This window comes from Plectropomus leopardus, chromosome 5 (assembly GCF_026936395.1).
Source record: "Plectropomus leopardus strain MGB_pleo_1.0 chromosome 5, ASM2693639v1, whole genome shotgun sequence".
Lineage (NCBI taxonomy): Eukaryota > Metazoa > Chordata > Actinopteri > Perciformes > Serranidae > Plectropomus > Plectropomus leopardus.
Window position 1 is genome coordinate 21904593 of NC_142180.1, and position 16982 is coordinate 21921574.

A 16982-nucleotide genomic window follows, 5' to 3' on the forward strand; every position below is an offset into this window, starting at 1 on the left:
TGCCAGCTGTGCGTGGTCAAGTCACATAGAATCAGCTCCTTTATTAAGTACAGCAAGTTGAGGCGTTTGCACAGGAAATCAACATCTTCTGAACACATAATACAGGGTGGCATAATATGCATAGAAGTACCAGGAATATACTCATATGCAAATGTCTCTTAGTGTTCTTCTTTCAGTGAAGTGAGCTCTAATACAGAGCCAGATACAGTGTACAGTCTACATTTCGCATTAGTCAGAATGTATATACCATTGCTTTCATTGCTCCACTGTCAGAGAGGGAGTTACAGGTCCTAGATTAGAGTGGAAGTGCCTCCATTTTGAGTTCAGGAATGGGCGCAGTTGTGTAAACAGGGCAGTCTCTCTTTCTGCGTGGAATGTTCTCTAGGTAAACTGTAGCTCCTCCTCAATCCTTGATCGCTTTGACCTTTCTGAAGCCCCTACCCACCCACTGCCAGAGTCGCAGTATCACTCCGTCTTTTATACATTTGCCATGATTAAGAGTCTCCAACTGTCCTGAATCATCATCCTCCAATGGAAAAAAATGGGTCAAAGTGCACAGGAGTAGTAGACGGGAGCAGAGAGGGATAGTGGCTCTTCCTCAGCAGGTAAGAGGGGCTTATATATTGATTGACAGGGGAAGACCTCTAGTCAGATTCTGCAGATTTTGGAAGGGTGGGGCTTATACTATCCAAGGACTGGCAGGAGAAGAGGCAGGGGTGGGGCAACGCTGCGCAGCGCCAAGCTCAGGTGTAGCGCGGCATCTCGCACTGTTCACAGCGGTTGAGTGCAGGGTGGTTGAGGAAGGTGCAGCTTTCACAGTTCCACTGGGCGCCTTCAAAGTCCTCGTCCCTCTGGGGCCCCGGCACTGGCTTGGGACCTTGCTCCCCTTCTAACAAAAAAAAAAAAAAAGAGACGCATTACATGACACAAGCTGTTTATTTATGCGATAAAGTGCATAATGCAACAATTTAAGTGTCATCAACTAAGCGCAGGAATTAACAATGTCTGTCACTCAACACAGATGAGGCATGCATTCAAGCGTCAACCATTCAGTAATGTAAATGTAAATGTAAATGTAAATAAAAATGTCCCAAATGTTTAATGTTCCGGAGGCCAGATAATGCTGACCTTACACCCGACAAGTTTTCAAGCGATTTCACTATTTCAGACAAATTTCCAATGTAACATTACAGTATAATCATGAGGATTTTACCTCTGATGGTGCGTGCGTGATTTTTATTGTTTATGGTAAGTTGATCATAAAACTCAGAGTTGTCTGAAGTCTGTTTCTCATCTCGACGTTCTGACAAAATCAAACCTGTTTAATACAATCCAAAGTTTTAAGTCTTAACTTAATGCAAATACTGAAGCTCAGTAACGTTAACTTCATCAACAACCACCAGCTGCACTCTCTCCAAAACCACACGAGGACTGAAGCAGGTTGACTTGGAGAGGACTCCACGGAGGCGCAAGAACATGAACAAGTCTCAGCTCTCTTGTACTGTGGAAATGGAGGAGAAACTCGTGGAATAGAGTTCACAAGTTTTTTATTCTTTTGATTTGGTACCTAATTCATTAACTGGCACTTATTTTATTTAGAAATTTCAGTTTTGAAACGGTTTGCCTCATCCCCACAGTCTCCTCCCACTAAAATAACACAGCTAATCAACAGAGGCTGGTGACAAGATAAGGGGAAAAAATTCAAACTTGTATGCAAATACAGTTTATCTTTATGAGTCATATTGATTTTGAATTGGCAGGGGAGAGAGGGAGATGGGCATAATATTTTCCACCAGGAGCAGGATGGGAATTAATCTAACAAGGAATCTACTTGTAGTCTTACAAATATTGAACCTGTAAGATCCCTAGTCTTTGCATAATCTTACAATATGTGACTAAAAACTCAAATTGTCGTCAGACCTGAGAGGCCGTCAGACTTTAGTCTTGTAAAAGTATTTTCAAGGTCATTTAGTTTGTAATAGGCATAAGACAACTACTGTAAGTGATTAATGACCTGAATGGTCCTGCATTGAAACTCAAATCTGTATCCTGGTAACAGGATTAATGTGTGATTATACCCCGTAGAAACATCTATCTTTCTCCTCTTCTTTACTCATCCTTATGAAAATGGCCCATGACTCATGACTCAAACTGTGCTGGAAAGTTCTCACCTTTCTTCCCAGGTTTGGGCGGCACAACCGGACCGGGCTGAATATTGTCATAAAAGTTGTTCATTGCTTTTGGATCAAACTTCCCTGTGGGGCAAAGCAGAAATCAGACACAGAAGTTTTGTTTAGATGGACACATACCAAGCAGAGGTCCAATCAGTCTGATCAATTTCCGGCTATTTTACTGAATCCTTTTGACTGACTGTTGTGTTTGGATGGACAGTAACAGAGAAGAAAGCAGGGTCAACAAGCAAAAAGACTGATTATGGCAACATTCTTACAGAAACGCAATGAAACATCACCTGGCTTTACACTAGATTGGCCAATCAGACACATGCATGTTTACACACATTTCTCTTAGACTACTTTGTAACATGAACAGTGCAATCCTACAGTTTACTTCAAGACAGTTAAATAAAAAAAAGACACTGCTGCTGAATAACTCTCCAGAGTTGTATTATAAACCACTGTGCAATGTTTGGCATCCTAACAACCTTAAACTTTTGGATCCATTACTCATTCTGACCATCCCTGGTTGTATTTAATCATCTCACTAGCACCCAAAGCAACATACCCTAACTAACGCAGCCACTTGTGTTTTGTTAATGCATAATTGAGTTGGTTTAAATGGCCGCTAGGGCAATCACTGATGCTACAATAAATAAGCCAATTCAAGCACTGACTCTTCACACATTAACAGGATTTTGCCAGGAGATAAAACCTTGTTTCTTTCTGGCAAGTCTTCATTTAGATATGAGATAAATATTTTTTAATTGACTGCAACATGACATGAGGAAGCTTACTGTCTTTATTGGGTGTTTATAGCCAATGGCATACTCTTTCCAAATTAGATTTATGACACAATAATGGACATGGGATTTCAATGTCTGCTTAGATGCATTGTTTTATCAGCATCAAAAGAATTGAAAGCCTAACAACTACATGCTTGCAGTCAGATGCTGATGTTGGTTTTCTGATTTATTTTTGCAACATGCTGCTCTGAGAATGTATGAAAGCTGGGCACTGAGAGGCATGAACAGATCACTCACACAAGCTGTGCCTTTATATTTGGCTGTTTGTCACAACAAAGGCAACACTATACATCATATTTCAAATGCAAACAACAACAACAACATCCATCTATTCAACTATTCTCTACAACTACTGCAAGTTTTGGCGATTCAAAAAACTGGACACAGCCCGAAATATGAAATACTTTGCAGGTCACCAAAACCAAAAAGCAGACAAAATTAAATTAAATTAAATAACAGAAACAGTAATAACTTGTTGGGTACCTGTGCTGACAATATAAAACCCTAATTATGAACACATAATTTATTGTCTGCCTACAAAGACATAAACTTGCATTGCTTAACACTTTACACTGAAATAAATGCAATGCACCAAAAATGCATACATTTAGACCAGAAAATACAATTATTATGCAGCAGCTGTTTTTGCTGCAAGTTTGTATTTCTTCATTGACGGAGCAGGCCATCCTTGAAAACAAAGAGCTGAGAAGGGCACTGGTAAAGTAAGACAGCGTTCAAAGTCTCAGAGGAGAGACTTTGTATATATAACAACTGTTATGCGGGTGCCCCACCATTCGCAGCTTTATTGAAGTTCACCCAAGAGAAAGCCCGTGTTAAGTTTTCCAGGACGACCCAAATGTTCAGCGGCCCTGGGCAAACTGCAAGTAAACGGTCGCACTGTTGAGCCTGCTGCCAGCTAGACTGTTGCTTTGAAAACACCACGCCTGGTAAATAAATAAAGCACTGCAACTCATTTTCACATACTGTAATTAGGAGCGTATCAAGGCAATGCTGTTATCAATTAGATAATCAACATGGATCACGCACCAGCCAAACACTGTGCGTCATGGGCCCAGTGAGGGTCAACACTGGATCAGCCTGGATACTGTCACAGACCAGCTGGTCATTTTAGAGCACTGCATCTGTATGCAGTGTGATGGAGCCTCATCCATCACTTTAGACCCAACTCTGTCTGCTTCTGGGCTTGGTTCTTTTAAGATCAATGCTTTCAAATAAATCAGAGACACACTTCAAAGGTTTATGTGTAGGAATGTGCATTTCATTCGTGTGTGTGTGTGTGTGTGTGTGTGTGTGTGTGTGTGTGTGTGTGTGTGTGTGTGTGTGTGTGTATGTATACCTCTCGACTGCAGTAGATCTGTCTCCTTCAGGGTACAGTCGATATCAATCTGAAGCTGTCTGTTCAGACTCCGCAATCGGGTCATCTCTTCAGGCTGCAGCCAGCAAAAAACACACAACCCAGTTATATTAGACAAAAATAAACACCCAAGTGTTCCACATCCCTCTGTCCAAACTTCTTATGAGTGAGAAATTGTTTTAAACATCACTTTGCATGACAGTATAGAGCATTTTTTCTAATCATTGCTGCAATTTGATTGCACCTTGAATACTAACTTGAATAAACTGAGTCCTTTCTGCCTTTGGACAGCACATATGATTAAGTTCAAAGCCTTATTTAAACCCAGTCAGTCAGGAGCAATGTAGCTGCTATAATGTACTGAGCCTCCACGACTATGGGATAAAGAAAGTCCAAAATATTCTGAATCTTGAACTTGTGATTTAACCCTACTGTTGTAAATCAACTTTTGTGAGCATGTGAAAAAGTAAAATTGTATAGATGAGACAATGTGCACATTCAGTCCTCACTCGGGGTATCAGACTGGTGGAGTTGACTCGTCGAAAGCGTCTTTGAAGGGCATCATATTCCATGTTGTTGACATCAGCCTTGAGGTGCTCTAGTTTCTGCTTCTCCATCAGAAGCTCCTTCATTAGACGCTCCATCCTGGCCCGCTGGTGGAGCAGGAGAGCTGGAGGGAAACACGCCAAACATAAAATGCTTGAAATTCAAGGACAAAAAAATACAGCATCATATAAAACATTCCCCCACTTTCATGCTCTGTTACTTCTCCATACCAATGTAAAAGCCCAGAACAAAATATCTCATGAGAAAAGACTAAAAAACAGAAACAGAGTCAGCCTTTGTGAAATAAAGCCAAACTTGCACAATGTTTGCTCTCTAAGAAGTCTGACCATCACCAGTTTAACAGCATGTTGCACAAGACAACAAACATAGTCAGAGGGGCCAAACAAACACAAAGCAGTCACACAAACTACACTAGCTTATATGGCTGGGGAGAAAAAGGAAAATGTGATAGCAAGCAACAAGATTGTGCATAAACAACAAAAAATTATGGTAACTTCAGACTTAACCAACATGTCTTTGCCATAGTGTTTTTTTTAAATATGTGTACATTTTAAACCAAAAGGTAGCAGGTGAGGATTTCTGCTAATTACGTTAGGAGCAAACATTATCCATGTAAAGTGTAGCGTTTGGCTATATAACAGTATGTTCCATGCAACGATAGAAATGTGTCCATCACAGATGTAGCAATAACATTTCTATCACAGGAGCTCTTCAGGGCCAGCTATGTGGCAAATTAGGGCTGGATTCTTGCATGATCTCGTGATCATGCAAACCTAGCCATCTGGGTAACATGATTTGGGCAGACATGGAGAACAAGAGTGAAGTTATAAAAATAGAAACCTCTTACACTTGAAATCATTGTTCCCATGAACTGCACATCTTTTACTTTAAAATAATTGTTGCTTCTCTGGTGAGTCTCTTGTTTTTCACTCAAGTGTCGCCTGTTTGTTTTCTATTTGTATGGAATTTCCAAATAATGAAAGAAAATAAATGTGATGAAGTACAGTATGGCTATTTTAGACTATTTGTTATAAGAATTCATAGAACAACTACTATATGGTGATAAATACTGTTACCAAAATATATATATATATATATATATATATATATATATATATATATATATATATATATATATATATATATATATATATATATATGATATCGAAGTACATATACTGTGATGAAATACTACAGCTAGAGTAAAATGGTTAGTAATATGAAGAGAGATTAGGATGATGACTGTTTTGCACCATCATGATTTTTAATTAGAATTATGTTTATTGGATTTTTGGTATGAATGTATTAAGGTATGTTGTAAGCATTGCACAACAAATGTGTATTTTTTTTCTTTTAAATTACTATTGTTATTGTTGTGTATTTATTACATCATTATGATTATCCTTACTCATAACCACTTGCTTATTTATATTTGAGACTATGTTTGTCTAGGTTTTTTTCCTTTTGCTGAGAAAGATTATGTGGGGTGGGGTTTGTGAATGTTTGCTCTGTTTATTTAAAATGAACAAAAAAGCCAATACACATAACTTGGAGAAAAAAACAATAAAACCAACATATACTGTGATAGAAGATTTTGCCTGCATCTCTCACACCTGACGAAAAAAAATTAATATGTAGCTGAGTAACATGTTAGATCGTATCCAATAAATTCTGTATTACTGTTGAAATCTTAAACACTGGCAAATATATGTATAAATATGTTAAAATATGAAAAAGATAAGTAAGACATGTAAGTAATTTATCTGTATCAGTAAAGTGAACGTGAATTTTATTTTTTAAGCCTTTTTTGGTATCTAATTAGTGACAACGTAGATCCTTTTAAAGACAGAGAGAGGAGTACGACAAAAAAACAACTACACCGAGCTGGAATCAAACCAGAGACATTACAGTTATATAGTCCATGTCTTAAACACCAACACACAAAACAGCCTAGTGATCAAATTCTTAGATGATATGCAACTATAAACTCTGCTCAACAGTGGTTTCATGAACACCAGTAGGACTTCTTCTAAGATGAAGCTTGGAAGCAGCTATTCTCAGGCTAAAGGCTTTAGTCTAGTCTTTATTTTAGACGACACTGCCCCAAACATACATCGAATGTTAACTCCAACTGCGAAACACTAAGCAGGGTTCCCACACATTTTTACCAATTAATTTTCAACACTTTTCCATAATACTTGGCCCCATATCCATGCCTACTAACTTTATACATCAATAGACCAGACCGGCACATATACAAAATGTCAAGGCCGTATCCTCTTTGGGGATAGAAAACCAAAGATTCAATTGATGAACATGCAGCATCGCAGCATCGCAGCATCACTTTTTAAATAAACAATATGTGTTTTGCGTAACATTAGACATGTTTTGGGATTTTCATAAACATATTTTAACCACTGGGCAAAACAATGTTTATTCAAAACTTTTCCAAAACATTCTTTTAATTCCAAAGCATTTCCAGGCGGCGTGGAAAAAGTTTTTCTTATTTCATAACTTTTCCAGGAATTTCATGACCGTGGGAACCCTGACTAAGGAAAGAAAACCACAAGCATGCAAAGCAATAGATAGGAAATACGAAGAATCCCCTACCTTGTGTGTAGGCATAGTCATCAGAGCCTGAGCTTGAACGTCGGGGCATATGCTGAAACTGACTGACAATGTTCCCCGGCAGAGCAGAGATGGGCAGGATGGGTGCAGGGGCAGCGTTGTGCTCTCCTTGATCTACTATGTTGAGAAGAGACTCCGCTTCGGCCACAGGAGGTGAGCTGAGTGGCCTCTGGGCCTGACCTCCCGGGGACACTTTAATTTTGAAGGTGTAGGCGGACTGGCCCGGCTGAGGAGAGGAGGCAGGCCGAGGCCTTGCAGGGCCCTGATGCTGCAGGTACATCCCAGGGTGGAAAGACGCCGGGCCTGGAGGTCCACTCATAGTGATACCCCTCGAAGGGGAGCTTGGCGAGGGGCTGGTAGCCATGTAAAGCGATCCCTGGGGATGTGGGTTGTGCACAGGTGAGTTGCTGCGAGGTCGTGGACCCTCAAGGGTAATCTCTATCTGGTTTTTGAGGGAGCTTTTTGTGTGGTAGGGCCTGTAAACAGCAGGCTGTTGCTGGGGTTGTTGCTGGTGGTGGTAGGGCATGCTGGGAACAGTTGGCGAGCTAATAGGGAGGAAGACATATTGCTGGTGCTGGGGTTGCGGTTGGGGCTGTGGTTGGGGCTGGACCTGATGCTGCGGGGAGCTGTAAGGTGAGCCGTAAGTGGGTGTACTATAGGGGGACTGCTGATGCTGATAAACAGGCGCCCCTGAGGAGGACCAGGATGCTGGCTGCGGGCTCTGGGAGGGCGAGGGTCGGATATACAGTGTGGTATTGGAGCTGTTAGCGTAGTGCCCAGGGGGAATCTGTAGAGCTTGTGGGACACTGGGTATACTTTGTGAAAGCGTGACAGTTATAGGGTTCATAGTGTAACGTGGGACAGGGGAGTATGTGGGAGACATGCCCTGCATTGTGGGTGGGGGAGTGGGAGTGCTAGCCGAGCGGCTCTGATCGTTCATGAAGAAGGGATTGTAACCTGGGGAGGGAGCCATGGTGGCGGGGGCGGACAGTGGCTCAGGATAGCTGGGCCGCTGAGGTTCGATGTGACTGTCACTGGTGCTGTGCACAAGGGATCGTCCTACTCCTGCTGCTCCTCCATTTGCTTTGCTTGCCTCTGAGCCTGGGTATCCCAGGCTAATGTGCAGCATGTGGTTTCGACTCAGCCGCCCCTCCTCTGGACTGTGATGGAACTCTCCATACAGGTATCTGTTACTCTCCTGAGCCAGCAGGTGGCAGCAAAGATCCAGGTTATTGTTGTTCTGAGGCAGCAACAGAGAGCAGTGTCAGTTGTGCAGATAAGGATACATCTTTGAAGAGAACATTGCCATTTTCAAAATTAACTTCATCTTATCAAGTTTGGAGTATAAGGTGATATAAAATAACATAATGTTTTGATACGTTCTCTGTGTCTCTGGGGGCAGCTTCAAATTCTGCTGTGCTTATGGGAACCACAGATGTCAGTGGTACACAGAAGAAATTTATGTTATTTTGACTTTTACTTCTAGTCTCCTCATCTGGGTATCCATGGGGTCTGCTCTAATGCACCCAAAAACAACTATTCCTTCTTGTCTGACATGGATAACTAGCTGCATGTCTATCAGTGAAAATGGCATAATTTATTATGAGTGCAGACAGAGGATGTTACCTGGCTTTTACAGTGTACTGGCCAACGCAGTTACACACCAGAGAGAGCCTGTGTGTGTGTGTGTGTGTGTGTGTGTGCATTACTATGCTTAAAATTTTTGCTCCTCACTTGGACAGAGTTGTGCTGGAGACTACAGTTGGACTATTGGAGAAATATTTGATGACTGGTTGAGTACATGGTCAGCTGTTTTTTGTAATTTAATTTTGCCTCCGCCTTCAATGTGATCAAGAGCTGCTGCTCTGCTGTCAGCTGAGAGACAGTGGGGAGTGTTTCACATTTCACCTGTTTTTGAGCAGACTGTGACTGACTGGAAACTCATTCGAGCCTTTCTTCAGGATCACGAAGAAAAAGGGGAATAAGCAACCAGCCGGCCGAGAGGGCACAAGATAACTGAGTGAACATATTTGCCACCTGACATATTTGCCACCTGATGCTGTGCTTTGGCCAAAAAAATAATAGCTTTTGGCTACGGTGGTCATAAACAGCTTCCAGGCACTTTGGTGTCATGAACAACCAACATGCCTTACAGTATAATATCATTAGATTTATACTGTTAGTGGTATTTCAGACATCTTTACTTTTGTAAACAAAGATACATGTGACACTTCCACCTCCATGTGCTGGGCAGGTTTGGGGAGTATTAGGGAGTTGAGTGTTAATAGCTCAGATGCACTGCATCTATGTACACATAGAAACTGTAAAAAGGGCTGTGCAAGAAGAAAAACTCAGATTATCTGTCAGTAAAGCACGCACTGAGGAATATATTGCTTCAATTAACTGCATTTACAATCAAAGCTGATTGGATATCCACTTAAAACACGGCAGATTTCTCCTTTAAAGAGTAATACTAGATACTGGATGGTGCAAACAAAGCAAGAAATCCTTAAACAAAACAACGTTTGTCCCAAGTGACTATCACAATTTCCAACATTCTCTTAACTGCTTTTCTGCGCATATAGAGGAATAGATATGTGTGTGTGTGTGTGTGTGTGTGTGTGTACCTGCAGAAGGCACTGTGACACTACCCCTTCTGGGATCTCTGGGAAACGCTGCTTGAGGTCCTGCAGGATGTGGTAGTCAAGCTGAGAGCCTCCCTGCGCCATCCTGACCCAACACAGAGAGTCAACGAGCCCAAAGCTGCAAATGCTGAAATAACCAGTTTCGTCTCATCCCCTGAAGATGCAGAGTTGAGAGACAAAACTGAAATGTCATGGGAGTGCTCGCAATAATCCTATAAGCACTGCTGGTCTGCCAAATGTTTGTCACACACCCAATGTGTCAGCAGTAATTAAATGCAACATATTCAATGAATTGTCGTTAAGAGGTGTGTCAACCTGAATTGTCAAGGAGAGCATAATTTATCCACCAAGAGGGGTGAAACTAGTGGGATGTAACACACTAGCAGAAAGAAAACACCCCAGCCTTACTGGTATTCATTCACATTAGCACACGAGTGCTGGTAAGGTGCCTGTCAGTCTGTTGTTGTTTGTTTAGCCATACTGTTGCACCAAGCAACGACGACATACCTCTGCTAGCTAACAGGCTAATTATCAGCATCTGTTAGCCTCCGTACATCACTCAAACACACCGGTGTGCTGTGTGGCAACGACTGGAAACAACATCACCATTCCCGGGAGGTTGTCCGATGTTACCCGTAACTAAATCAGTTGCACAATCACCTAAACAAGTCTCCCGTGTAAACAAGATTAACTCAATTCGTCAATTGCCTGCCAGCTAAATTTGCTAATGCTAACGTTAGCTTGGTGCTGCTGGCTGGTCAGCTGTCACAAGCCTGGGTGTTGATGGATTAGCAGGCTAGCCATGCTAAAGTCAGCGAGCGTTAGCCACTGACGGCTTTATAAAACTTACCGTGTGTTAAGAGTTTCCCTCATGTCTCGGACCATCGCTGAGTCCCGAAGAGAGTTGTAATATTTCCAAAATGGTGCGCTGAGGTTTGTCAATGTCTTGTTTTGACTAAATAACTTGTAGTTTCGCATTCCAGCGTCAGGCCCCTGCCGCTGAGCTGCATACGAACAGGCTGTCTATCGCGATAATGTCAGATTTTCCCGGACCAGGAAGTTCGGCTTCAAATCGGCTTCATCGACGCTGTCTGTAGTGCGCATGTCTGAATGACATGCCCCTCTGATGATAGAGTGACACAACTCCATTCATTTTTTTTTTTTTACTGATTTCTACTCAAACACACAGCTTCATCCGCAGAGAAACGTAGTCTCTATAAATACGGTGTTTCAACAAGCTTTTACATCTATTAAGACTATACAAATGCTATGCCACTTCACAGGTCTATTATTACAAAAATATTCAAATTGTAATATAATTAATATTGTAATTAGGACATTAAACATTATAACTGAAAAGCTGAGGTTCATGCTACACCTTCAATATTGAAATAATGATTATAATATTTCTTTATAGAGCACTGACAAATTACGACCAAATTCAACAAATTTTGAAATTATTTGATTTTATAATAAAATAGATAAAACCAATTTCAATAGCATATTGTAAAATAAATGACACTTTAATTAATTGACATTCTAAAAAATTTAATGAAATAAAAATACAATTTGAGTAAAATCAAACACAAATTCAAAAACAAACACAATTCAAATAGCATAAACTTGCCAAATGACTAATATCATGTGATAATATGGGTATATAAACAATATTTATGAGGATGCATAAATTAGTTTCCAGAACTAAAACAATGCCAAAAAAAAACCCAACAACAATAACAAAGAAAACCACCAACAACAATGAATTAAGGAGCAAATGCACTGAAAAAAACTGTTATTTGCTTTAAAACTGACTGGAATTTCACAATATAATCAGCTCTGAATTTTCTTTTTCGGTAAATTTTTTATGAAGGAGGATGAGCTCTTAGTTTCTACATCCTAAAGGAAAGTCCATCCACCTGGCTGTGTGTATCTCCAGTAATATCATATGTAGTTTTAAACATACTCGCCTGAGTCTACAGCCTGTAAACGCAGCAAAAGGGAACAGTCACCTGATCTAAATTAATTTTGCATGATTTGATAAGTTCTGGCACGCTGATATAAACTGAAAATCACACTCTAAAGATGACTATAACGTGTAGAGTGGAAAATACAGGCTTTGTATAATGGATAAAGTGGTCATGATGCTCAGTATCTCATTACCAAATTAATTTTCAAGTGGTTCAGTCTATTTTGTCAGTGAACAGCCTCAACAGTACAGAAGCAAAGAATAAAACATTAAAATTATATCAATATTTACTGTGTCACAGAGTTTGTTTGTTAGCAAAGGGATCAACAGGACATATAAATACTGTGACAGCAAAGTCAGGGTTTGTGTCAGAAGCATTTATGTATGTGTTTTCACTAGGGGGCAGTGAGAGAGCCACGAGTTATGCACAAGCAGTCACACCTCAGTAACAGAAGGACATTGGATGGGTTTCTCTAAAGGAAAATGTTCATTGTGGTTTAATTGGTTAAACAGTTGAGGAATCAAAACACGTGCATCTTCCCTCATGATTTTTGCAGATTAAGGCAAAAACAGTAAAATGAAAGTATATGTGAGGCCATAGCATGTGACCACCTGTTGAGTGGTGCACAGTTAAATAGTAATTGTAGGATAATTCAGTGGTTGGTGTTGTATCTCTGTAAACAAGGCGAGTCTTGCTTATGCCAATGCCTGTTAGCTGAGAGGGCTGACATTAGGTTGATGAATACTGCACAGAGGAAGGACACACAACACACTGGACCACATCAGACCACATCTCAGCCATGGACCAAATTATTATTTTCATGCATGTAGTATATTGTAGTAAATTGTTTTAAATCCCAGTCATCAGTTTTTGTCATTTTCTATAAGATATCTCACTGTGTACCTGTGTATCAGTATGTAGGATTTTGTGGCATCTAGCAGTGACATAGCAGATTGCAACCAAGTGAATACTCCTCTGCTCACACATCTTTACGGTGGCCTGCAGGTAACACAAAAATGCAAAAGGCCCTCTCTAGGGTTAGTGTGTGTCCGTTCAGGGCGCAAAATGGCACACTCTGTGGAAGAGGACCTGCTCCCATTTGAAGCTAAAAAACACCATTATTGTTAGTTTCATAGTTATAAATATTACATTCCACTTTTGCCAATTATCTCCCTAAATCCTACACACTGCTCTTTAAAAGCAGCTTTATCAGAGTGCTCTGTCTACAGTTGGCACCTGTTTTCTGGTGGCCTTTTCTCCTAAAAACAGCACTCACAGCTTGGGAATTAAGGCATGCTTATTCACTCTGCCTGTAGTTCAAGAGAAAAACAGCAGAAATGTATTGTGTTGTTACAGATAAATTGTAAAGTGTCCAACAAATGTAAAATACAGTTTGTTTGTCCTCTATGTATTCAAGAGAATAATAGCACAGCACATCTGTTTTTTAGCTTGGAGGGCCTGGCTGGTCATCTCATCGGGGCTGTTTTAACCTCAGTTAACCCTGTATAGCCGGGCAGCTGTCAGGCAAAATAGAGGTGCATCATAGTGAGCTGAAGTTTATCACCTCTGGGTTCTGGTCACAGTCTGGTCTGGTTAGCACATATAAGAACATAACAGAGAGTCCTGAGACACTGAATCTCACAATAGGTGGACAAAGTAAAGCCATGATTAGTATCATTGAGTACCAAAGGACTATATTTTATATATTAATGAGAGAGTTTTTAGTGCAGTGGCATCAAGATGTTTTGGTGGGCATGCAGTGAGCAGAGATGATTTCACCTGATATTTTGATGAAGTTTGTGATGTGGTGGTTAAATAGATCATTTTTTGACAAATTGTGCAACGTGATCGGTGTACAACGGTAAGGGAAAAGTACATATTCACAGAAAAAAAGCAGTCTTGGCTGAGCTTTTATGGAGGCAATGTGGTTTGATATTTGCTATGAACTCCGAACCACCAGCATGATACAGTTTGACCAGCTGAGTGTCGACTGGGGCATCAGCGGTGGGGTGTGGGCTGTACCATCACAAAAATATTCACAGGGGTGCCAGGACTGAGCTGCAGCAGCTGAGGCCTAGTCTGACTCAGGTTAGCTGTCCTTACAGTGCTGACAAGTTTCCACAACTGTGGTGCTATTTAAAGCAGTCCCCTTGTTGTCCCTGATGTCCTGCAGGACTCAGAACAGAGGAGAACGGAGCCCCTTGGCCCTGACAGTTCACAGAACAGACCCCCACCCAGTTTACGCCTTAATCTGAGCAGGAAGTGGACAAATGACGGGGTGTAAAGTGCCTCTACAAAAAACTGGCAAGTGTGTAAGGTGCACATAGACTGACCACTTTCAGGCAACTTAATTCTTGTAATGTTCATATATGACTTAAAAAAGTCTAGATTTATGTTTGCTCACAAAATCACCCCAAATTGTACAGATCTGTTACAAACGCATGTCCAATAATAAGTTGAGGCTTAAAACTAAAGGTGACTGTGCCTTCGCCATCAGGGCCCCTCAACTTTGGAACAACCTGCCTGAGGAGATCAGGCTCGCAGAGTCAGTGACTTCTTTATATCACTTCTTAAAACCCATTTTTATAGACTTGCTTTTCTGTGGTGTCATATTTTTATTTCTCGTTTCACTTCTTTTATTTTCATTTATTTATTTTACTTTTTTAACTACATGTTTTAGCAATTTTTGATTGCTTTTATTGTTTTTGTTGTTGTCGTTTTTGGTCTATTTCTTTATATTATTTTATATTGACATGATGCGTCATGCATCTTGCATTATTTGTCCTCTGGTTTTAATTTGATCCTAACTTAACCCCAGTTTCTTCTCACTTGTGTTCAGTAGGACTGTTTGGCTCTCTGTTGTTGTATCGCCATCCATGTATCCCTTTTCTGCTTCTGCTTTGACCCTCAAAGCACTTTGTAAACTCTGTTTTTAAAGGTGCTATATAAGTAAAGTTATTATTATTATTATTATAATTATTATTAGAAATATATAAAATGGAAGCTCCATGCTACTTACAGGAAGTACACTGAGCTTTAGTTGTATTGGCTGGTAATCTATATCACAACCCAGAATTACATTATTTTGTAAACACTTGTTGAACTGTGTGCACCAGTATGTTTAAAGTTTTGCACACAAGGACCTTTCTGTAGTCTTCTCATGATGCTCAGTCTCTCAGCTTTCACTTCTAAGTACAGTATTAGCTGGAGCTTTGGATGTCTTGTTGGGGGTTTCCCAAAGCCTCAACACCTCCAACTGGACACAGCGAGCATTGCTGAAATAATGTATAAACATTCACTGTTGATCGGTGCATTTAGGCTACCTTTATCCTGTAAAGAAGTGGTTTCACATGATCATTTTTAAGTAAATTGTGTAATCAGTATATTAGAAATGATTATTTAGGCAATGCTGAAAAGTATCTAAAGGCAAGATCAATAAAGAGGCGCGCCAACTTTCAAAAAACTCCATAACATTCCTAGAATACTTGAATGGGGACAACTTGGTGGATTTTCTGCCTGTGGCCTGTTTGGTCAGTGAGTCAGCAGCTGTGCATGGAGCCATTAGAGCAGACGAAATGTGTCTGCTGTAGAGTTTCTATTTACATCCACCCACAGTGAGAGAACCACTCTCTCATTAAAGGAAGACTCAGCCATCAGAACTACACTCAATGTAAATCTTCTGTGTGTGATATATAGAAGTCTATGCACTCACATGTGACCGCATTGAAAAACTGTTTTTGTGTGGCCCGTAGACTGTATAAATAATGGACATAGTGGTGTGTCCCTTGGCATTAGGACATGAGTTCCAACCGTCAGAGTTACAGCAATATCTAGGTTATGTGGGAAAAACAAAGGGCAAGCTGGTGTCCCTCTTTACTGATAAGTCTGGAATCCCGGCTCTAACAGGCCAACAAGCAGATAATGATAAAGTCTGTCTGCATTTAGATTGTACTCCTCTAAAACAGACCTGACCAGGAGAGTGTCTAGTTTCTCTTGTCCCAGACGACACAGCTATTCTAATCTTGGCCGACCATTCTGCGGAAAAAATGTTGAAGATAATGGATCATGGATTATGCTATCAACATCATGAATCAAACAAAACTCAAACAATAAAAAACAGGAAATGATACATAATATTTGTTCATATTTATATTTTAAAATTATATATTTTTAAGCCTTCTTGAATAACTGGAGGAAAGGAACAACTTGCCCTCCACCATAAATAACCGTATTTCACAGTTTCTGGGTATGATAAATGGTGTGATTATGAGGATTTCTTTAAAGAAAACATGTTTTTAAAACACATTTGTGGCTCTTGGGGTTTTGCAGGTAATGAACACAAAATACAACTATTTAAAGTTTAATATCCCTCACCAAAGCCAAATCAAAAAGCACAACTCCCTCTCCAGTGCTTAAAAAAATATTTAATGTGCCTTTCCCATTTTGCACAACCCCCTCTCCTCTCATCAATAGCAAACAGTCCCTTAGAGGACACACATCAATTACTCTAACAACTAAATCAAGACTTTTCTCCACCATGATACTGTATGAAGTATTATAGTCACTATAAACTCTGCATCATGGTTGAGATATTAAAGTTATATCACAGAATATTAAAAATATCATTCAGGTCTCTATAACCTCATTAATCATTAACCTGATTTTGAATTGAATAGAGTGACTGTGTACAAATAATCATTACGTTTACCATTAAAGCACAATTATAGTCCTAATTGTCCGTGCAAAACTGTCAGTGATTTTTAAGGACAATTATTAAGAGTATTTATGCAGCTGCTACTGATCTGGATGAGACTGTGTGG

The 16982-nt window shown here is 40.2% G+C and overlaps 1 protein-coding gene across 1 annotated transcript; it reads right to left on the minus strand.

Moving 5' to 3' along the window:
- Positions 1-9: 9 nt before the first annotated feature.
- On the minus strand, positions 10-11252 carry tab3 (TGF-beta activated kinase 1 (MAP3K7) binding protein 3). Its single transcript, XM_042516531.2, has 7 exons — positions 11046-11252; positions 10178-10349; positions 7533-8790; positions 4865-5025; positions 4338-4431; positions 2172-2255; positions 10-889 (listed from the first exon to the last, which is right to left on the minus strand). Exons 2-7 carry the CDS (start codon positions 10277-10279, stop codon positions 744-746), a joined length of 1845 nt encoding a protein of 614 aa, XP_042372465.1. The 5' UTR covers positions 10280-10349; positions 11046-11252; the 3' UTR covers positions 10-743.
- Positions 11253-16982: the final 5730 nt, after the last annotated feature.